The sequence below is a fragment of the Malania oleifera genome, chromosome 3, assembly GCF_029873635.1.
Source record: "Malania oleifera isolate guangnan ecotype guangnan chromosome 3, ASM2987363v1, whole genome shotgun sequence".
NCBI classification, from domain to species: domain Eukaryota; kingdom Viridiplantae; phylum Streptophyta; class Magnoliopsida; order Santalales; family Ximeniaceae; genus Malania; species Malania oleifera.
This window is the reverse complement of record NC_080419.1, coordinates 61,594,769-61,618,713: the sequence shown is the minus strand read 5'-3', so window position 1 is coordinate 61,618,713 and position 23,945 is coordinate 61,594,769. Positions and strand designations below refer to the sequence as shown.

At 37.6% G+C, this 23,945-nt stretch overlaps 1 protein-coding gene across 2 annotated transcripts in view; it reads left to right on the top strand.

Annotated features, from left to right (window-relative positions):
- Window positions 1-23,945, top strand: part of LOC131152282 (uncharacterized) — a 93,655-nt gene that overhangs the window by 24,593 nt on the left and 45,117 nt on the right. For both annotated transcript variants that reach the window (XM_058104067.1, XM_058104066.1), the window contains exon 5: window positions 2,726-2,876. In XM_058104067.1, the coding sequence (XP_057960050.1) occupies window positions 2,726-2,876 (151 nt within the window). The remainder of the gene's footprint in view (window positions 1-2,725; window positions 2,877-23,945) is intronic.

The following is a 23,945-nucleotide window of genomic DNA, read 5'->3' as shown; positions in this document are numbered from 1 at the left end:
CATCTTTCTGCCGTCTTTGAAGGTTATTCGATCTATTACTCAATTTGAAAAATATGTATGTAATTACTTGAATTACGCACATGCATGCATATTAATTAGTTTCTCATAGTCATATCGATTGCTAGTGCCCCTATAATTTAGGATTTTTGGTGATTATGAATCTATGATACCGCACACACATGACCTAAGGATGTAACTTGTATGTGAAGTGTGACTAGATGTCAAAAATACGAAAAGTACCAACTTGCATAAATCTACATTGATATAGATCTTATTTGTGATTTGTGGATGTGTGACTAACTTGTCCAATTTTTTTTTTGTGTTTTTTGTTTTATATTAGTATGAAGATCAAATATTTGTTAGCAAATGGACCTAGACATGTTAAATGGGTGGGTATGATGGGTAGGTTCATTTATGATCCATTTACCCATTTATGACCCATTTATATAATTTATTTGATCCATTTATGATTCATACCCATTTAAACATGGGTCAACCCATTTACCCACTTAATTTTAAAGCATGCAAAATCAATTGTTGAATACAGGATGAAATTTATAATTATCTTCAAACATTATCATTGTCACATCTTTCTGCTATCTTTGAAGGTTATTCGATCTATTACTCAATTTGAAAAATATGTATGTAATTACTTAAATTATGTACATGCATGCATCTTTGAAGGTTATTCGATCTATTACTCAATTTGAAAAATATGTATGTAATTACTTAAATTACGTACATGCATGCATATTAATTAGTTTGCGTAACCGAATCGAATCGAGTACACTCATTATTGCATAACTACATACATATTTGAACCAAGGTGTCAATAGTTACAAAATGATGTATATATTAATGAATTATAGTATTAATTACCTAATAAATTATATAGTTATTTAATTTCAAATGGTAGTTGTAGCAAATACTATAATTATGTATCTATATAATTGTGGACATATCTTAACCAACCAGTTACGTAATTACTTACATGCATACATACATATTAATTCATTTGCATGACCAAATCTAACCAATTATACACACTCATAATTGCGTAATAATGTACATATATTTAAACCGAGGTGTCCATAATTACAAAATTATGTATATAGATTTCTAAAGTATAATGTTAATTTTGTAATTGATTATATAGTTTAATTTTAAAAGGTAGTTGTGGCCAATACTATAATTACGTACGTATCTACAAATTACGGCCATATTTTAGTCAACCAATTACGTAATTACGTACGTGCATAGGTGCATATTAATTGGTTTGCATAAACGAATCCAACTAATTGTGTACTCTCATAATTGCATAATTACATACACTCATAAGCAAAACAAACCAATTATGCTCATATAATTACGTAATTACTTGCATATTCAAACCAAAGCATCAATATATTACAAAATTAGGTACATGGATATATGAATTATATAATTCATTACTTAATTATGAATTTTAATTTCAAATTATATGTCTAACTAATATTATAATTACGTTATCTATATAATTCCAGGCATATCTAAATTGAACTAATTTTGTAATTACATACATGCATGCATGCATATTAATTGGTTTGGAAAACCAAACCAAATCAATTATGTACATACATAATTGCGTCTATGTACATGTTCGAACTGAACTGTCCATGATTCTAAAATTATGCCCATATATTTTCAAATTATAATATTAACTATGCAATTGTGTTGTTTAGTTACATAACTACAAAATTACGGACATATTTAATCCGAAACAGTTATGTATACATATGAACCAAACCAATTGTGTACATTTATAATTGTTCATAATTAAAAAATTATGTATATAGATTTTTTGAATAATAGTATTAATTACATAATTATGTAGTTTAATTTGAAATGATAGGTGTAGCCAAAAATTAATATAATTACATACCAATAAAACTAGGGGAATATAGAAATTGAACCAATTATGTAAAGTATGTACATGCATGCATATTAATTGATTTAGAAAACCAAAGTAAATCAAACTACTTACATATATATAATTGAAAAATTATATGCATATTGTAACCGAGTTTTCCATAATTATAAAATTATGCATGTATAAATTATAAAATTATGCATGTAGATTTCCTAATTATAATAATAATTAAATAATGATATAAATTAATTACAAATGATAAGTATAGACAATACTGTAATCACATACCAACATAATTACGGACATGTCTAAACCATTATGCAATTATGAACATAAATGCATATTAATTAGTTTGAAAACTATGTCAAATTATTTACGTGATTGTATAAATATTCAAATCGAACAATACATAATTGCATTATGCACATAGAAATTCAAATTATAATAAGAGTTACTTGTAGTATATTTTTAAGTGTGATAAATTAAATGAATTAATAACTATTATAATCAATAAGGTTGGAAATTTAAATGGGTTGATGGGTTAAGTGGGTACACCCGTCTAACCCAATTAATAAATGGGTCACTCATTTATGACCCATATAACTACATGGGTGTACCATAACCCTTTTATTTATGATGGGTGTGGGTAGTAATTGCCACCACTAAATGGGCCCAACCCCGCCGGGGGGGGGGGCGGGGGGGGGGGGGGGACGGGGGTGAGGAAGCTTGTATTCGATAAACCTATCTGAATTTTGATCTGTTTTTAAGAAGTCTTATTCTTCTTCAGCAGTTTGCATTTTATTTTTGAATCTGCAGGATGCTTTATCTGCTATCAAACGAGGCTGTATCCCTCCTCCTGGAAGTATGCCATCTTTTGAAGAAATGAAGGAGATTTTAGGTTTCAATGCTTACTATGAAGAGGAGAAGCGATATGCTTCTAGCACCAGTCTGCTATCTTCACAGAAAGGTGGGTGAATGTTATTTATCTTAAATACAGCAAGCTTAATCACAAAGAGAACTTGTTTATTGCTTAGGTTTTTTTTCCTGGTTAGTTGGGGAAACTTAGCACATGGTGTGAACCACTATTTTGCAAACCTTTTGAGGAGCTGGGATGAAATGACTTGAAAATTTAGACCTTTTAGTGAGCTTTGGGTAGCTTTCTGGAAACTCTTACAAAATATTTTGTGGAACTTCCATAAAACCTATGCAACTTTTCTGATCCCCACTTATTTTTTATGTTGAAGTTTTGTAGCTGCCATATAATTTTCAACCATTTTTCCTGCTTCTCTCTTCCATGTTTACAGTTTTCCTGTCCCATTCTAGTAGTTATGGATTTTGACAAAAAAAAATTGATCATGCTCGGTGATTAGTGCATCAGTGGAGGAGAGAGCTAACTATCACACAAATGCCGTATTTATATCCTGACCTTAAAGATGCAGAACGTATAATTACAAAATAACCCTGAAATAACTAAAATTCCTACCAGAGTCTGATTTCCCAAACTAAAATAAAATCCGTAATTTCCTTAGCCTACGGCTGAAATTGGTGTGCCATATTGGTTGCCTAGGTAGTCCTCTATCACTTGGCTTCAAATATATTTTTGAATCTTGAATGTACTAAGTGAACCCCTCCCTTGGACCTTGTCGAACAGGGAAAAAAATGATTATAATTCCTTTCTTAGGATTTTATGATCAAGACAAGCCACTGCCCTCAATAAATCAAGCAATACGAGCCTAGAGTGGGTCACCACCTCTAACTTAATTAATCTAACTAATAGGGACCTACACAGCCAATCACGCAAGGATTGCCACTCATCAATTTCAAGTGGTAGGAATCACAACCACCATTATCTTAATCATGTAACTTGATAGGAACCCCTAAGAGTTAGCATCTTGATATGGCACGGTCTTGAGTAAGTGGGATCCAATTAACAAATGGAATTATATTAATAAACACTTGTGAGAAAGCAAACTTTTGACTTTAGAATTGGAAAGGCATCATAAAGTAAGTGACGTAAGTCTAGGGTTCAGGAATTAAGTTATAAATTGAGAAGCTCCACAAACATTGGGAAATATGTTAAGCACCTCAATTTGCTCTTTTAGTCTTTTTAGCAAATTGGTTTTCTTTGATCCTTTAATAAATAAACTTGTTAAATTACCACTTTATCTAAAAGCTTAAGCTATTAGGTTGTGGGCCAACAATGTATATCAAGCCTTAACACTCCCCCACGTGTGCAACCTGACAACATGTGGACAAATGAACACATGATAAATTAAACGCATGATAGGTAGTACAATAATTTTTTAAATATCACACAATAAACGCGGACAACAAGACTAGAACCAAGGACCTCTTGGTAACCAGTTCTAATACCTTGCTAGATTATTACTTTATCGAAAAGCTTAATCTATTAGGTTGTGGGCCAACATTGTGTATCAGCCTTAACAAAACCAAACAAGAAATCCAAGCTTAGGTCGTAAATAAAGCATTCAACTACATAGAAGAAATAAATAAACACATAGAAATAATGTAGCTTGGAATACCATGGTCTCATTAGTGAATTGAAGTTCGAATCCATTAAATCTTTAAGCAATTACGGTCTTGTGTAACAAAATTTTGGCGTGGTCTAGTTATTGCTTGTTTGTGCTCCAAGCAAGGCAATAATATATCATTCTCTGGCTTCCTTGTAAGAAGTACCCTAGACTTTATTTTTGATAAGTAATAAGTTTATTGATATCAAAAATGAACACCAAGTACACAAGTAGTATACTTGGGGTAAACAAATCAAAAAATAGAAATTACAAGAATCTAATAAATCAAAAACAGTAGAAAATGATTGGTTTCGCAAAGCAGCCAACCAATCCATCAAAGTTGTAAAGAAAAATAGCTTCAGGTCTGAAATGGATCTTTCCTTATCTTCAAAACACCTACGATTTTTCTCCCTCCAAAGACACCAAAATAAACAATGAGGAACTATCAACCAAATAAACCCATTTCGATAACGACCAAATCTGCCTTGCCAACATGCTAGAAGTCCCACTACAGATTGCGGCATAACCCAACTCACTCCAAACAAACCAAACACCATAACCCACAAGTCCATTGCAACCGGACAATGAATAAAAAGATGATCAACCATCTCATTATTACACTTGCACATGTAGCACCAATCCAATATCCAAACCTTTCTTTTTCGTAAATTGTCAATCGTTAAGCATTTCCCTAAAGCAGCAGTCCAAACGAAAAAGCTACTCTAGAAGGAATTTTCTGTTTCGAAATACTTTTCCAAGGAAAGCCATAATCTTTGGAGCCCATTAAAATACCATAATAACCTTTAACCAAGAAGCCCTTCTCTATATGGTATCCATAAAACCAGTCAAGGCCTCTAATTCCCGAAGATGCATACCCCTAAAGAAACTTACATCCCAAAACAAGACTCCATTATCAAACTTCATAAGCTCAGCCACGCTAGCTTCTTTATCTATGCAAAATCTATACAAATCAGGATGGCCGACTGCAAGAGACGTCTCACCACACCAATGGTCTTGCCAAAATTTCACCTTAGACCCATTTCCAATATCATATAGAACATGGAAAGAAAAAGAAGGCCATCCCCGACTAATATTTTTCCACAAGCCAACACCATGTGGACCATTAACAGGCCTAGTACACAAACCACCCCATTCACAGCCGTATTTCACCTCTATCACTTGCCTCCAAAGAGCAGCCTTCTCCATAACCACTTCCCAAGCAAAGCTTCATTAAACTGTCTTACCTTCCTTATCCCCAAACCACCTGAAGAAATGGAAGAGCAAACAGTATCCCATTTAACCAAATGGAATTTTAGTTCATCACCAATGCCACCCCATAAAAAATTCCTTTGAAGTTTCTCAATACGGTTAGCCACAGCAGCAGGAATAGGAAATAAAGATAGAAAGTAAGTGGGTAAATTAGATAGGGTGCTTTTAATTAACTTGACTCTTCCTTAGATAAGTACAAACGTTTCCACCTTGCTAACCTTCGTTCTATCTTCTCCAAAATTGGGTTTCATATTGTCTTATCCTTGAATTTGTCTCCCAAAGGAAGACCCAAATATTTCATAGGAAGATTACCTTGTTTTCAGCCAAGGACGTGCAAGAATAAGTCAAAATTCAACACCGTACCAACAGGAACCAACTCTGACTTGCCCAAATTTATCTTTAAACCAGAGACTGCCACAAACCACCTAAGTATCACACGGAGAAACAAAATTTGATCCAGATGAGCGTCACAAAAATTTAGAGTATCGTTCGCCAAGAGAAGACGAGACACCACCAAAGCTCTTCCCCTTATATGCCCCACACCAAAGCCTGACATGTGACCATCATAGACAGCTTTACCCAACATTCTCCCCAGGGCTTCCATAACCAAGAAACAACAAAGGAGACAATGGGTCACCTTATCTCAACCCCCTAGAGCTCTCAAAAAACCCACAAGGAGTGCCATTCATCAGAATGGAGAAACGAACTGTAGATATACAAAAGAAAATCCACCGCCTCCATTTGGCACAGAACCCACACCGTTCTAGTAACTGCATAAGAAAACCCTAATTTACATGATCAAAAGCCTTCTCAACATCTAATTTGCAAAGTAGCCGTGGCACCCCAGTTTTCAATCTACTCTCAAGACATTCATTAGCAATAAGTACAAAGTCAAGAATCTGCTTGTTCCTCACAATAGCATTCTGTGAAGTTGAAATTATATCTTCCGTAACCGTGCGAAGTCGGGTGGCTAAGACCTTAGCAATGATCTTATAACCCCCCCTCCCCCAAAACAAGACTAATAGGGAGAAAATCCTTTACTTCAATTGCTTCATTTTTTTTAGGGATGAGAATGATGAAAGTAGCGTTCAGACATTTCCCAAGCTGGCCTTTAGCAAAAAAATGATGGAACACAGCCATAAGATCAAGTTTGAGAATCCCCCAACAAGCTTGGAAGAAAGCCATTGTAAATCCATCTGGTCCATGCGATTTATCACCATTAAAATTTTGTATGACATCAAAAGTTTCCGCCTCCTTAAAAGGTCTACCTAGCCAATCTGCATTATCACCTTATATTCTTGGAAATTCTAAGACTTCTGGGAATGATCGACTAACTTTTTGCTCAGAGTATAAATTCATGAAAAATTGAGTGATGTAATCAGCAATCATACCTTGATCGGAAGACAAGGCACCATCAACCACAAGGCTCTCAATACCATTATTTCTTCTATTAGAATTAGCCATTCTATGGAAAAATTTGGTATTTGCATCCCCCTGCTTCAAATGTAGCACCCTAGACTTCTGCCTCCAACTAATCTCTTCTAAAAGAGTGTCATGACATCTTGTGGGCAAGCTTACCACCTAGAATGGCATTGGACTTTGCATTGTAGGAGCAGAGCTACTAGTGGTTACACTTGTGAGATGAGGTGGATGAGTATCTCAAACCAATCTTACCTGCTAGCAATACAAGGTTCAGTAGAAGAAGACTACATGGTTATTAAAGCCTCTTCAAGTGCCAAAAAGACTAGGGGAGAGTGTCTCACTTGGCTTTATAACCAACCTACCCAGAGTTGAGGACATCGGTCCATACATATGGTTATAAATAGGTTATCAATGTACAATATTTTTTTTCCAACACTGAAGTACTACTCGAAAAAGGAGATGCCACAATTACTTTTTTCAAGCACATCATTAAATATTTGGGTGCTCCTCAATGATGGCAGGGGCCTCGGTGACAATCGTATCCCTCTCTCTAACGTTCGAATTCAAACCTTGACCACTTGTCTCGATTGAAACTCCCTCCCCAACTCCTTGAAATGATCGTTTTCTTTCCCTAACGATCGTTTACACCTCCCTAACCCCTTGCGATGACTTCTTGATATTCTTGGTCACTTCAAAAATAACGAGTTGAACCGTAGTCTTGCATAATTTCCTTTTGTCATTCTGTTGTTCACTTTGGTCCTTTATTATCCATCCCTTGAATTCTTTTGGATTGTTTAAGGCCCTTGCAGGTGTTTGAATCAGGGATGGGAGAGTTCACTTCCCTTAGAATTGAGAGGAAAGTGTTCTCTGTGGTTCAGATGGACTAGAATATGTTGGAACATTCATCTCATTCATTTTGTTGGTGAAGGAAGAACTAGTTTGGTTTTGTGAAAATGGTAGGGGTACATACATATGCCTGGCGAAAGGCAACGATGAGTTTCTATCCACTGTTTACATTTGGAAGGTTCATCCGAAGAAGGGGTGGAGGGCCTTTCTCGAAGCTTACTGGTAATTTTGCTGACCACCTTTGAACTTCTTGCTAAGAGTGTTAGCTAGAGGTGTTTGGACTATGGTTCATGGAATATTAGTTCAGAGGCATCTATTGTGAGGAGAAGTGTGTTCCAGACTTTTGCCATATTCATCCAATGCCGATGTATACGAAGGAGGATCTAAGCTAAAGATGGATTCATAAATGGTTACCTTGCATAATCACAGAGGCTGTCCTAAGCAGAGAAAGATGAAAGTTGTTTGGGTCATTAAGGAAAAGGGCCCAAATGCTGAGAGCCAATTCAAAACTGCAACAGACTAGGCCTAGTTTAGAAAGGGCAAAATGTTTACTAGGGAGTCAAGAAGAGGTGGTTGGGCTGAGTTCAGAGGAGTGTCCACTTTTGGGGGAACCTATGATAGAGTGCGCTAAGAAAAGGATGCAGACTTTGGCATGCAGGTTGATATAACAGCAGCACATCATGTTGAGTCGATGAACTTGAATTCTGAAGGGGATTTGGAAGAGTGGTCAATGTTCGATTCAAATGAGGAGATGGGCAACGTGTGTGATTCCAAGAAGGAGCTTTTGGTTGATCGGATGAGAGCTGAATTTGAGGATGAAGGATTGTTTCATTTGTTCGAAAAGTGCCAATGAAGACCTTGAAGAGGGCGAGGCTAACAAGGCAGAGAATTAAGAATCTTCTTTGCTGCAAATGAAGAGTCTTTGTCTTCACTCAAACTCAAATTTTGCACAAGCAAGCAAAAATTTTTCTCAGTGCAATTGTGACTAGGTGAATGCTTTAAATACTTGAGAAACTTGTCTTTTGACCTTGGCCATAGGCTTAGTCCCTACATTGTTTTCTAAGTCAATCGTTCCTTGTTGTGATATCAGGGGAAGAGGGGGGGGGGTCTTACTAGGAAAACGGATCTTCTTTCAGGGGACCGTTGTACATCTAACAGTAGTAAAGGCATCCTACCATCCCTATTAATCCTACGCCTTCTTCGGTAACTTTGTCACAAGGATGTTTTTTCTAAGGGGGAGGGTCTTGACCTTAGCTTTATGGGAGGTGAGAAAGATTGCCTTGACTTGCAACAACTCCTCGAAGGTATGGGCTTGGAGTTGTTTGACCTGATTGGTAAAGTGGTTAGTTTGGGTTCAAGTCCTAGGAAGTATGATTGAAGAAAGAAGAACCTCTAGAAGGAGTTAACAAACTTGGTTTTGTCAATCAATTATGGGGGTGAGAAAGGAATTAGGAAGGGTGGTAAACGCATTAAATTATGAAGAATGTTAGTTGGAATGTGAGAGGAATAGAGGATTAGGGAGTTTGAGGAAGAGGAGTTTGATTAAGCAGGTAATTGGATAAGAGATCCCCCAATATTGTGTTACAGAGATAATTTAGGATAATTAGGCTGTAAAAAATTTAGTTGAAATATTTTAGTGTATATTTAGATTGTATATAGCAGAAAATTAGGCTGTAAATAATGCTGAAAATATGGCAGCATTTAGGTGCTGTAAATGTGCTGAAAATTAGGCAACTATATAAATTTCTTCTATATATAATGAAAGCAAACCCGATTGAAAGGGCATTTAGACCAAAATTAACATGGTATCAGAGTCCCTCTTCTGATTCCATCATTTTGGTCTTAACACTGGGTGCAATCCTCATCGTTTTTTTTTTTTTTTTAATTCTCTCGGTTTCAGCAAGTTCTTTCTTGCTTTTCGTGGGCGTCGACATTTTTTGTGGTGTCCACTTTGGTGGTTTTGAGTTTTGTTGATGCCTGCCGGAATTTTTTTTAGTTGCGCACGCTATCCTTGGTTGCGGGCTACTCATCTCGATGTTTTTCTCGTGGTGGCTGTCGGCAGTTTCTGTGGTGGTCAGCGGCTTCAACTTCTCTTGGTGTGATCGACAAAGTTGTAAAGGCATTCGGACCAAAATTAACATGGCATTAGAGCCCCTCTTTTGATTCTGTCGTTTGGTCCTAATCACTGGGTACGATTCTAATCGCTGTTTTTTTTTTTTTAATTTTATTTCTCTTAGTTTCAACAAGTTCTTTCTTGCTTTTCATGGGTGTCGACCTTCTCTGTGGTTTCCATTTTGGTGGTTTTGAGTTTTGTTGGAGGTTGCCGGAATTTTTTTTAGTTGCGCACGCTGTCCTTGGTTGTGGGCTACTTATCTCGGTGTTTTTCTTGTGGAGGTTGTCGACAGTTTCTGTGGTGGTCAGCAGCTTCAACTTCTCCTAGTGTGATCGATGAAGGTGCTGTGTTTCTTCCTTTGCCGTATTGTTTTCACATAAGGCAGATATTTCGAGATAGGCTTCTGTGTTTGATCTGGGCTTTTTATTTCTGTTGGGCTTTTGTAATGTGGTTGTGTCCATGGACCTTTTATTATTTGGATTTGGACCTGATTTGAGTTAGGCTTTCCGTTTATTTGGTTGATTGCTTGGGCTTATTTATTTATTTATTTTTTTAGTGCCTTTCATCATGTCTATTGAAAAGACTATTGTTCGATTTACTAGAAAGAATTTCCCTACGTGGGAGTTCCAATTTAAAATGTTCTTGAAAGGGAACGAATTATCAAATCATATTGATAGTTCTGCTAAAGTTTCCATTAATGAAAAGGAATTTGCACAATGGGAGGTCAAGGATGCTAAGGTGATCTCTTGGCTGTTGGGGACGATTGAGTCACACCTTGTGACCAATCTTCGCTGTTTTACTACAGCTCAAGCTATGTGGGATTATCTCCACCGTATTTACCTCCAAGATCACAGTGCTCGGAAGTTTCAATTGGAGTTGGAAATTAGTAATTGCTGTCAAGGCAATTTTCCTATTGAACAATTTTATTCTGGTTTTTTAAATTTTTGGAACGAGTATTCAGTTATTGTTCATGCTAAGGTTTCCCCTACGACACTTGTGACTCTTCAAGCGGTTCATGCTGAGAGTTGATGTGATCAGTTTTTGATGAAACTTCGATATGAATTTGAGCCTATTCAAGTTAGTTTATTGAACTGTAATATGATTCCTTCTTTGGATATTTGTTTGGGAGATTTATTGCATAAAGAACAATTGTTAAACACTCAGATAGGCTTGACTTCTAAGAAGGTATTTTCTGAGGTTGTGAATGTAGCATATGCAGCAAAAGGGAGAGGGAGGAACAAGTTGCAGTGTTTTAGTTGCAAGGAGTTTGGTCATCTTGCTCGCAACAGTCCTAAGAAAGTTTGTAACTACTGCAAGAAAGAAGGCAATATCATCAAAGACTGTCGAGTGCAACCTCAAAATTGCCAATCCCAAGATTTTCAAGTTGCTGTTCAGTCATCTTTTTCTTCTTCTTCTGCAACACCCACTGTAAGCTCTGATTCGTCTGTTCTCACACTAGCAATGGACCAACAAATGATTGTGTCTGCTTTTATGGCCTTAGGCTTACAAGGTACGACTACTAACTCAACTTCTTGGATTGTTGATGTGGGCGCTTCTAATCATATGACTGGTAATATGATGGGTCTCCATGGTGTTCATAAATATAGAGGCACGCAAAATATTCAGATTGCTGATGGCAGTGCTCTTCCAATTACTGTTGTTGGTAATTTGGGCTCTTCATTTCGCGATGTTTTTGTCTCTCCTGGATTGTCTACCAATTTAATTTTTGTTGGACAATTCGTGGATAATAATTGTGATGTTCATTTTTCTCGTGGTGGTTGTTTTGTGTAGGATCAGGTGTTGGGGACGGTGATCATGAAGGGGCCCAAAGTGGGACATTTATTTCCTTCACAGTTTTCTATTCCTAATGTTGTTTCTCTTGCTTGTACGGCTATTGCCAATAGTAATGAAATTTGGCATAAGAAATTGGGTCATCCTAGTTTTGTTGTCTTGACTCATCTTATGAAACATGTTTTTTTGGGCAATAAAGATTCCTTTTCTTCTTCTCTTGTATATTTTGATTGTGCTACTTGTTGTCTTGGTAAAAGTAAAACTTTACCTTTTCTTGTGCATGGTAATCGTGCTTCTAATTGCTTTGAGATTGTGCATACTGATGTTTGGGGTGCGAGTCTTGTTATTTCTCATGGTCAGTATTGTTATTTTGTGACGTTCATTGATGATTATAGTCAATTCACTTGGATATATTTTCTCCGCTCTAAAGCTGACGTGTTTTCTATCTTTCAAAAATTTGTTGCGTTTGTCGAGACACAGTTCAATACTTCTATCAAAACTTTACGCTCCGACTCAAGGGGGAGTACATGTCTCATTGTTTTCAGACTTTTCTTCAGCAAAAGGGGATCATTTCCTAGCGTTCTTGTCCTTATACCGCTTAACAAAATGGAGTCGCTGAGCGTAAGAATCGTCATCTCTTAGATGTCGTTCGTACTTTGTTGATTGATTCTTCTGTGCCTTCTAAGTTCTGGGTAAAAGCTTTATCTATTGCTGTATATTTAATCAATCGTTTGCCTACTGCCACTCTAAATTATGATTCTCTATATTTTCGATTATTTGGCATGTCTCCTGAGTATCAATCCTTTCATACTTTTGGGTGTGTTTGTTTTGTTCATCTACCACCTGTTGAGCGTCACAAGCTTGCTACCCAGTATGTCACGTGTGCCTTTATGGGATATGGTCCTACTCAGAAAGGATTTGTTTGTTATGATGCTCATGCAAACAAATTCCGGATCTCGTAGATTGTAATTTTCTTCAAAATCCAATATTTCTTTCCATCTCAGGTTATTTTTGATACTCCTATTACTCTTCTTCCCACTTTTGATGATGTGTCTTCTTCTATTGAGCGATTTAAACAAGGTGTGGTGTATCATCGACGCCCTCCCCCTTCAATGCCTCTTCCAGACATTGATCCGTCATCTGATTCTATGGTTCCTCGGCACTCCACCTGGGTTACACATCCACCAGATAGGTATGGTTTTCCTCATACCTTGCTCATTGCCACCCTCGACACTGTTTCTGTTCCTCACTCATATACCTAGGCAGCCACCCAAGCATGTTGGCAGTAGGCCATGCAAGAAGAAATCCAAGCTCTTCTTGATAATCACACTTGAGATCTTGTGACTTGTCACTCTGGTGTCAAACCTATTGGTTGTAAATGGGTGTACTCAGTCAAGTTTCGGACTGATGGGTCACTGGACAAATATAAGGCCCGTCTCGTGGCTCTTGGGAACCAACATAAGTATGGTATTGATTACGAAGAGACCTTTGCACCTGTTGCCAAAATGACTACTGTGCAGACTATCTTGGCACTTGCTGCATCGCAGGGGTGGTCTCTCCAGCAAATGAATGTGAAGAATGCTTTTCTACATAGGGATTTGAAGGAAGAAATCTATGTATTTGAAGGTTTTTTGAGAAGAAGAATAGCCATTCTTATTACATTTCAAGAGACCATTACATTACAAGATAAATAGTAGATGAAGGCCACCAAATTAGGAAGACCACAAAATCAGCAAATCAAATTACCACAAAATCAGAAAATCAAATTAGCAGATCTCTAGGCCAGAAAATAGGAAGCAAAAACTACTAGAATCTGAAATAGTAATTTCATATTTTATTTGCAAAAAATAGAATTTCCTAATTTATTGCCTAGAAATTTGACATCCCCCCTCAAGTTGGAGCGTAGATATCCATAATGCCCAACTTGCTTACAAAGAGCTCAAACTAGGTCTGAAAAGTCCTTTGGTGAAGATATCGACTATTTGTTGAGTAGTAGGAATAAAAGGCATGCAAATAGCTCGACTATCAATCTTCTCTTTTATGAAGTGTCTATCAATCTCTACATGCTTCGTGCGATCATGTTGTACTGGATTTTGAGCAATACTTATGGCAGCTTTGTTGTCACATTACAGCTTCATTGGCCTGTTCACCGACATTCGCAACTCTTCAAGAATTCTTTTCAGCCGTAGCATCTCACAAACTCCGTTAGCCATAGCCCTATATTTTGCCTTGGCAATTCTCCTTGCAACCACATTTTGTTTCTTGCTTCGCCATGTGACCATATTTCCCCAGACATAAGTATAGTATCTTGACGTGGATCTCCTATCAACAACTGAGTTTGCCCAATCTGCATCAGTGTATGCCTCTATGTTCTGCTGTGTGGTCTTCTGGAAGAGTAAACCCTTGCCTGGTGTACTTTTCAAGTATCCAAGAATCTGATTAACTGCTTTAAGATGTTTCTCATAGGGTGAATGCATAAACTGGCTTACCAAACTCACAGCAAAAGACAATATTGGGCCGTGTATGTGATAAGTAAATTAACTTTCCCTCCAACTTTTGATACCGAGTTGTATTCACTGGATCACCTTCTTTGTCATCTCCAAGTTTTTGATTGGGATCTATTGGAGTGTCTACTAGCCTACAACCGCTCATCCCAGTCTCCTTAAAGAGGTCAAGGACATACTTCCGTTGGGAGACAACAATCTCTTTCTTCGACCTAGCAACCTCCATTCCAAGGAAATACCTCAAAGATCCTAAGTCCTTGACCTCAAATGTTGATGAGAGGGAAGTCTTCCATCGGTTCACCTCAGGTACGTCATCTCCAGTGAGAATTATATCGTCTACATACACAATCAGTATCACTATTTTCCAATCCTATGAATGTCTTATAAACATTGTATGATCACCTTGCCCTTAAGTATACCCCTGGCTTTTAACAAATTGAGTGAATTTCTCAAACTAGGCTCTTGGTGACTGTTTTAACCTAGATAAGGACTTCTTCAGTTTATACACCTTTGTGCCAAACTTTTCGCCAAATCCTGGAGATGCATCCTTATATGCTTCTTCCTCCAGGTGTCCATTGAGAAATGCATTTTTTATGTCCAAATGTTTCAAAGGCTAGTCACGATTAGCTGCAAGTGACAAAAGAACTCTTATAGAGTTTAGCTTTGTGATTGGGGCGAATGTCTCCAAGTAATCAATGCTATAGGTCTGAGTGAATCCCTTGGCGACCAATTGAGCTTTATACCGTTCTAGAGAACCATCAGATTTATACTTGTCTGTGAACACCAATTTGCACCCTACATTTGTCTTTCCTCTTGGTAGATCAACTAACTCCCACGTGCCATTTTTTTCAAGAGCTTTCATCTCCTCAAAGACAGCCTCCTTCCACTCAGGAACTTTCAGAGCATCCTACATAGAATTAGGAATCTCCATACAGGACAATTGTGGGGTAAAAGCACCAAAAACAGGTGAGAGATTTTCATATGACACATAATTGGACAACGGATGTTGGGTGCAAGACCTCACACTCTTCCGGACAACAATGGGAAGTTCAAAATCATCGAACTATTGGAACTAGACTTGGGTTTAGAACTAGAGGACTCAAAACTTGAAGATGAAATGGACTGAACATGAGGTCAAGGCTCGGGAGGACATTACTTGGAGGGTTTACAGATTCTGGACAATTGTAAAGGATTGGAAGACCCTTTCTTTCGAGTTGTCCTTTGTCGCGAGTAGACAATGTCAAATGGTACCAACACGGTGGTGATTTTTTTTTTTTTTTTTCCTATTTTTCCTTTGTTAGTCATTATAGGATCATGAACATCATGAGATGGCATTGTAGGAAAACTTGCCTTTTCAGTATCTAAAAAGCTTTCACCTGGTATAATAAAGCTTGGGTTTTCAAGTTGAACAATAAAAGTTGGAGAAGGATCATTTTGCATGTCTTCAGTTAGGAAAAAATCACGAAACAAAGTCGAATCTTTGTTTTGGTTCCTTCTCCCCCTCCCCAAAAGATGAGGCGTAAAATAGGGATGTAATTCAAAGAATGTAACATCCATGGTAACAAACATTTTTTTGGAAATGGGTTCAAAACATTTATACCCCTTTTGAGTGGGAGCATAACCAACAAACACACATTTTTTGGCTTGGGGTTCAAGTTTTCCTCGATTATGACAATGAATATGAACAAAGCGGTACAACCAAATATCTTTAGTGGTAAAGAAGAAGAGAGCTGATTTGTTGGATAAAACTTATTGAAAACATTAAAAGGTGTTTCAAAGCTTAAAACCTTATTAGGCATTCTATTTATGAGATATGTAGCAGTAAGAACGACTTCACCCCAAAGATATTTAGGTTCCTGAGTGGTAAAAAGCAATGCCTGAGCTACTTCTAATAAGTGTTTGCTTTTGCTTTCAGCCAAACCATTTTGTTGCAGAGTGTCGACACAAGAGCTTTGATGAACAATTCCTTTTTCAAGAAAATATTGGCCCAAAATGTTTTTGAAATATTCTCGAACATTATCACTCCGCAATATTTGAATGTTTTTTTGAAATTGTGTTTGTACCATGGTGTAAATTTTTTTGATTTTTCCTTCATCAAATAACCCAACTTAATCTCGTGTGATCATCAATAAAGCTGACAAACCATTTTTTGCCAGAATACGTAGATGTTGTACATGGGCCCCAGGTATCACTATGAATCACAATAAATGGTGTACTTAGTTTGTAGGGTTGGGTGGAAAGGGATGCACGATGATGTTTAGCAAACTAACAAACTTCACATTGAAAAGAAGATGGACTTTTATTCTGAAATAAATTGGGAAACAAGTATTTTAGATTTTGAAAACTAGGATGGCCTAACCTATAATGACCTAACATGATATCATTATCTCTTAAAATAAAAATAGAATTTAAGCAAGTACTTTGACATTGTCTACTCGAGTTAGGTGCATTGTCAAAATAATAGAGTCCATCTTTTTCCTTAGCACCGCCAATCATCCTCCCTGTGGTCAATTTCTGAAACTCACAATAAAAAGAGTAGAAATTAGCTTGACATTGATGATCAGAGGTAATTTTACTAATGGACAACAAATTGCAAGACAAATAGGGAATGTGGAGCACATCATGGAGAGTTAACAACGAAGTGAGTTTAATAGTTCCTATCCCAGCAATTATCGAGAGTGAACAATATGCAATTTTGACCTTTTTATTGTCTACACACAAACTATAGGATGAGAACAATTTGGAGCAACCAGTCATATGATTAGTTGCGCTAAAATTAATTATCCAAGAATGAACAGAGTTAGGAATAACACCTAAAAACGCAGTAGCAAGAGAGTTACCCTTTTGTACCAAAGAACAAGACGGAATTGAGGACAGTTTCGGAGATTGAAACAATTTGTGTAGGTGCTCTAATTGCTCCTTGGTAAAAGGGACTACATCCGAGTTGGTAGAAGGCTCCTGAGTCTCTTCAACAGTGGCTTGGTAGGCGTGATTGTCACGTTTGGATTTTGGCTTCCAATTTGCTGGTTTACCATGAAGCTTCCAACATGTCTCCTTCGTATGCCACGATTTTTTGCAATGCTCAAACCACAGTTTCTTACGCCCGTCATCATCAGAATCAACATCTTTTGACACGAGTATCTCAGGTTCTAGGTTGAAACCAGGTTCGGTGTTGTGTAGCATGATTTTTATCCTCAACTCCTCACGTCTAACTTTAGAAAAAACTTCCCGAATAGAGGGCAATAGCTTCATACCGAGAATGCGGCCTTGGGCCTCATCCAAATTTCGATTAAGGCCGGCTAAAAACATGTAAACCTTGTCATTTTTCTCTCTCTTTTTGTGGTGAGCGTGGTCGTTCGAATTCTCCCAAACATCATCATTAGACTGATCAAGTTCCTGCCATAACGTTACCAATTCGTTGTAATAAGTATTAGCATTGCGATCATTCTGCTTGGATTTATAGGGTCGAGTTTTCGACTCAAATATTTGAGAAGAATTCTCTAGGCTCGAATAAAGATCTCGACCAGAAGTCTTTAGCAGTGGGATGAATTAGGTGAGGTTTTCCAATGTTAGGTTCCATGGAATTGATGAGCCAAGCAATAATAAGAAAATTTTCGGACTGCTATTTTTTTAGATTAGGATCACCAGCAGCAGGTTTCGATATTTCTCCAGTCAAATGCCCCATTTTACCTTTGTTATCAATTGCCAATTTTTAGGACTGAGCCCACTCGAGATAGTTGTGCCCATTGAGTTTTGTAACCATGAGATAAAGGGCTGAATTCTGGGAATAGTAATCGGTAGATATAGGCATAGGAGGAATAGTGGGATTGGGTGGAATGGTTTCCAAAGTACCGGAAGAGCTGGTAGGATTTCTTTGGGTGCTGGTCATTGCCGACTTATATGACATCATTAGAAGAAAGAAAAAAATAGAAAAAGAGCATGAGGCTCTGATACCGTGAAGGCTTTTTGAGAAGAAGAATAACCCGAACCAATATATTTCAAGAGACACGATTACAAGATAAATTGTAGAGGAAGGCCACCAAATTAGGAAGGCCACAAAATCAGCAAATCAAGTCACTGCATAATCAGCAAATCAAATCATCAAAAAATCAGCAAATCTCTAGGCTAGAAAACAGGAAACAGAAACTACTAGAATCTGAAATAGTAATTTCAGATTTTATTTTCAAAAAATAGAATTTCCTAATTTATTCCCTAGAAATCCGACAGTCTCCACCTCTTGGCATGTTTGCTACACCTTCCTCAGAGGTTTGTTGGCTACGCCAATCATTGTATGGACTGCAACAGGCTCCGCGTGCATGGTTTGATAAATTTCGCTCTCTACTCTGCTTGCTTTTCATTTTACTCAGAGTTAGTTTGATTCCTCACTTTTTCTTCACAAGACTTCTGGAGGAATTGTATTGGTTCTGGTATATGTTGATGACATTGTGATTACTGGCTCCGATACTGAGTTAATTAAGCAATTACAACAGCATCTCAAGGCCTCTTTTCACATGAAAAATCTTGGTTCCCTGCAATACTTTCTTGGCCTTGAGGTGCAACTTACTCCGACTGGTATGTTGTTACACCAGCACAAATACACGTAGGAAGTGATTTCATTGGCTGGTCTCCAATCGTGTAACTCTGTTCTTACTCCCTTGGAGGTAAATCTTAAGCTTCGTCACGAGGAAGGCGAGCTTCTATCAGATCCATCCTTGTATCAGCAGCTTGTTGGGAGTTTGAACTACTTAACGATTACTCGTCCTTATATTTATTTTGCTGTGCAGCAAGTCAGTCATTTTATGCAGGTTCCCCGACATCTTCATTTAGCCGCTGTCCGCCGCATTATCCGATATCTGAAGGGAACCTCTACACGCGGGTTGTTCTTTCCTAAGGAATCTTCCTTACAGTTGGTGGGGTATAGTGATGCTGATTGGGCCGGATGTGCGGATACTCATCGCTCTGTTACTAGTTGGTGCATGTTCTTAGGCAATGCACTCATTTCTTGGAAGAGTAAGAAGCAAGACAGAGTTTCCAAGTCCTCCACTGAGTCTGAGTATTGTGCTATGTCTTCTGCATGCTTTGAAATCGCACGGCTTCATGGGTTATTGGGTGAACTTTGTTTTTCTTAGTTTCATTCCTCTCCTCTTCATGCCGATAATATTAGTACTATTCAGATTGCAGCCAATCCTGTCTTCCATGAGCATACGAAATATATCGAAGTCGATTGCCATTCCATACGTGAATCCTTTGACAAACAAGTGATTACTCTTCCTCACATTTCCACCAAAAGTAAAATTGCAGACATATTCTCTAAAGCTCTTTCTCGACACCGACATCAGTTCTTGGTTGAAAAAATGATGCTTCTTGATCTACCAGCATCAATTTGAGGGGGGATGTTACGGAGATAATTTAGGATAATTAGGCTGTAAATAATTTAGTTGAAATATTTTAGTTTATATTTAGATTGTATATAGCAGAAAATTAGGCTGTAAATACTGCTGAAAATCTGGCAGCATTTGGGCGCTGTAGATGTGCTGCAAAGTAGGCAACAACTATGTAAATTTCTTCTATATATAATGAAAGCAAACCCGATGGAAAGGGCATTCAGACCAAAATTAACATATTGTACTTATCTAGGAAACTAAATTGGAATCGATATATAGGGGATTGGTGAAGACTATTTGGTGTGGGCATTGTAGGGACTGGGAATTTTTTCCTTAGAGAGGCGTGTAGGGGGGCATTCTTGTTTTATGAGATTTGTGCTTTATTTTGAAAGTGGATACTTTGACGGGGTTTTTTTCTTTGTCGGTTTTATTCAAATTTAAAAGGGGGGGGGGGGGTAAGGGGTGGGGCTCTTCAGTTGACGGTCCTTCTAGGCCTACCTTGAGGAACTCCTATTTGGAAGAGCTCAACTCTATTATTGGCTTTTGCTCCCCGTGGATCATAGGAGGTGCTTTCAATGCGGTTTAATTTCCTAGAGAGAAAAAAGGGAGAGAAGAACTACCTCGAGTATGCTTAAGTTTGATTCTTTAATTAGGGATTGTGAGTTGAGAGATCTTCCTTTGGGGAATGCTTCGTTCACTTAGTCAGTTGGGACTTGGGGGTTGGGGCTAGAGTGATAGCTAGTAGATTGGATAGATTTTTGTTCTATTGTGAGTAGGAGGATGAGTTTCCTAATCTATCTCATACGACTCTTCATAAGACAACTTCCAGTCACTTCCCTATTTTGCTGGAGTCTAGTAAGGTGTCGTGGGGTCCTACACCTTTCAAGTTTGAGAACATGTGGCTTAACCATGCGACTTTTAAGCCTTTGGTTAGGTATTCATTGGGTGAGGATGTGGAGAGGGGTTGGGATGGATTTAGATTCTTAAGGAAGTTAAAAAGGCTGAAGGAAAAACTAAAAGTTTAGAATAAGGGGTGGTTTGGTGATGTTAGGCTTAAAAAATAGTCTTTTGAGCGAGTTGGCGGTTTGGGATAGAAAGGAGGAGGAGGTAATGTTGTCAGACAACGAGGAGGCTAGAAGAGTCTCTATTAAAAACGTGTTGGAAGAGGTGATCTTTTGAGAAATGAGGAGTTGGAGACAGGATACAAAATTTAAGCAGGTGAAAGATGGTGATTGTAATTCCTTTTTTTTGTTTTCCATGGATTAGCCAATGGAAGTAAGAGGAAGAATTTGATTAGGGACCTGGAGTTTGGGGATGGGAGGATCACTAATGATCAACGTCTAATATCTTCTATTATTACCGACTTCTTTTGTAATTTTTATTCAGAGAATAGTCTTAATAGACATGTGACTGAGGGTTTAGATTGGGATCCTATCTCTACCGATCAATTGCTTTGGCTAGAGAGACCTTTTGATGAGGAGGAAGTGAAGGGGGGGGGGGGGGGTTCGGTTTTTGGGATGAAAGTTTTCAATGCGTTCTATGGGAATGGGATTTTGAGCAAGAGTATCAACTCTAAATTTATAGCTTTAGTGCCTAAGAAGCCATATTTTCTAAGGTGAAGGACTTTAGACCTATTAGTCTTATCTGGTGTGTGTAATATTATCACTAGAGCCTTAGAAAATAGGTTGGGTGCGGTGCTTAATGATTCTATTTCTAGAGCCTAGTGTGCTTTTTGGGGGGGGGGGGGGGGATAGTGGATGCTATCCTAGTGGCTAATGAGGTGGTGGGGGCATGGTTTAAATAACGATCGCGACCATTACGTAACGCCATTACGTAACGGTTTTTTGGGTTACTAATATTGTTACACACTGTGATATCGGTGTGAAGAAGAATCACAGTTGTAGCGGTCATTGCTGACCACAACTGTTACGTAAAGGCTGCTACGTAACCTCTATAGAACTGTTACACCCATGGTTCGAAATCGCGGTCGCGGGTAACGTCGCGAAACGGTCGCGGGAGACGCGGGTGTTACGTAACGGGAAGCGGGCGTAACGGTCGTGAATTTTTTTCACGCATGCACAACCATGCCAAAATTAAAAAATAAGCATGAAATCCATTAATACATGATTTTTAATGAATTTTGAAGGCTTTCTTTCAACCTACAAATGCTTTTTAATAGGCATTATGATTTTTATATTAATTTTAGTGCGCTGTTTACAAAAAAAAAGCATATTTTTTTATAGTTTACATTACTTTAATGAGTAAAAAGATGTAGAAATGTAAGAATCAATTAATTAAAGTCATAAAGTTACTAAAAATGAATCAATACTCAATAGACTTAATACTCAATATACACATTACACATACATGAATTTAAAAAGTGATTAATATCAAATAACAATAAATAGTTGAAAATACATGAATACAATATTACAAATTTATAACATAACACATGTCACCACCAAAAAGAATGACGTGGAGGGTCTTCATAATTTGCATCTGTATCTTGAGATTGGGATGGGAAATTATCTCCCCATCCTTGTGGAAATACATAGTTGAATGAATCCAAGTTTGCGTCATTTTGTTGTCGCTCTTGAAAATGTACTGGTGATGAAAATTCTCCTGAATAATGTCTATAAGTTGGGGCAGGGGCTGCCTCTGGGTAGTGTGTAGAAGAAGACTCATTAGATCCTGAGATTCCTGATCCACTAGGATAAAAATGTGAGTCACGAGATGCATAATGTGGATATGCTGGATGAGATCCATATGATTGTGATGATGAACCATCTAAACCAAAGTCGCCAAAACTACGAACCACACCATATGAATCTTCAGTAGAATCGCTAGGGTCACCACGAGCACTCCTTCTCTTGGGTTGTGAAGATTGGTTCCCTGGAGGAATATCCAAGTCATAATTTTCAGGTATGTCATGTAGTCCATAAGGATCAGAAGGATATATATCCCTTCCAAATGATGTCCCTGTATCATATCCATAATTATATTCTATACCGCCGCCTCCACCACCACCACTGCCACCACCCCCAACCCCAGCTCTAGCACCACTATTACTATCATCATCACTTGGTGGGCTCAAACCAAGATTGTCATCACTTTGTGTACGTTCAGGGCTTGAACTTGGATCATCATGCGCGTTTATTGGTGGTTGATCACCTCCTTCTGTAGTACCACCAACCTCTTCATTTAACCAATTTGAATTGTCCTGACCGTCGAGTAGTGGTGTCTCTCTCTCCTCTAACCATTGACTTAAAGGATCATCTTCTTCGAAAATGTAGTCCAAATTGATAGGATTGAAACCCTCTTCAATTTCTCGTTGGCTTCTTCTCATTGTACGTCTTAACTTTAACCTCATGTTGTAATGTACGAAAACAAGTTTTTGTAGTCTCATGTACTTTAATCTATTTCTTGTTTTCGTATGGATGAGGCTAAAGGTGCTCCAATTACGCTCACAGTTCGAAGCTGATGTGGTCTGGCTAAGAACTCTAATTGCTATTCTTTGGAGCTCAGGAGCACACAAGCCATAATGAATCCACCATTCAGCTGCATGAATAATTAAAAAGAGTTTTATGTTAGTATAGCGTATTTCAAAAGTCAAATTTGAACACAAAGAGAGAAAATAGAGTAATTCTCCATTATTTAGCTATATAGTCATATTTACCAGGATTTGTTTGTTTCACTGCCCTTTGAGCCAACGGGGTTCCAAAAGTCTCCTGCCTATCTCGATATAGCAATAACTAAAAAAGGATGATTGTGAAATATAATTAATTAATTAAATGTATTAATAATTATTCTTGAAAGTATTACAGAATACTAGAACAATTCATTATTCAATTTAATGGAACCAATACTTACTTGATTAATAGCTCGAATTTGAGTATCTATATCGGGTACCAACTTGGTTATCACTTTTTTAACTCCATCCATGACTTCTCTAGCAACTTCAGGAGAGGGTGGGGCACCATAAAGAAATTGTGGGTTCAAAAAATACCCTACAATTAAATTTAGAAACATATTAATCAATAGTTTTCTAATGCAACTATGCATAATTTAAAAGTTAAAATAATAAGAAATTGTATTTGATTTACACTTACCAGCAGCGTGCAAATCTTGGTGCAACTGAAAACTCCACCGGTTGTCAATAATTTTCCAATATTCTTT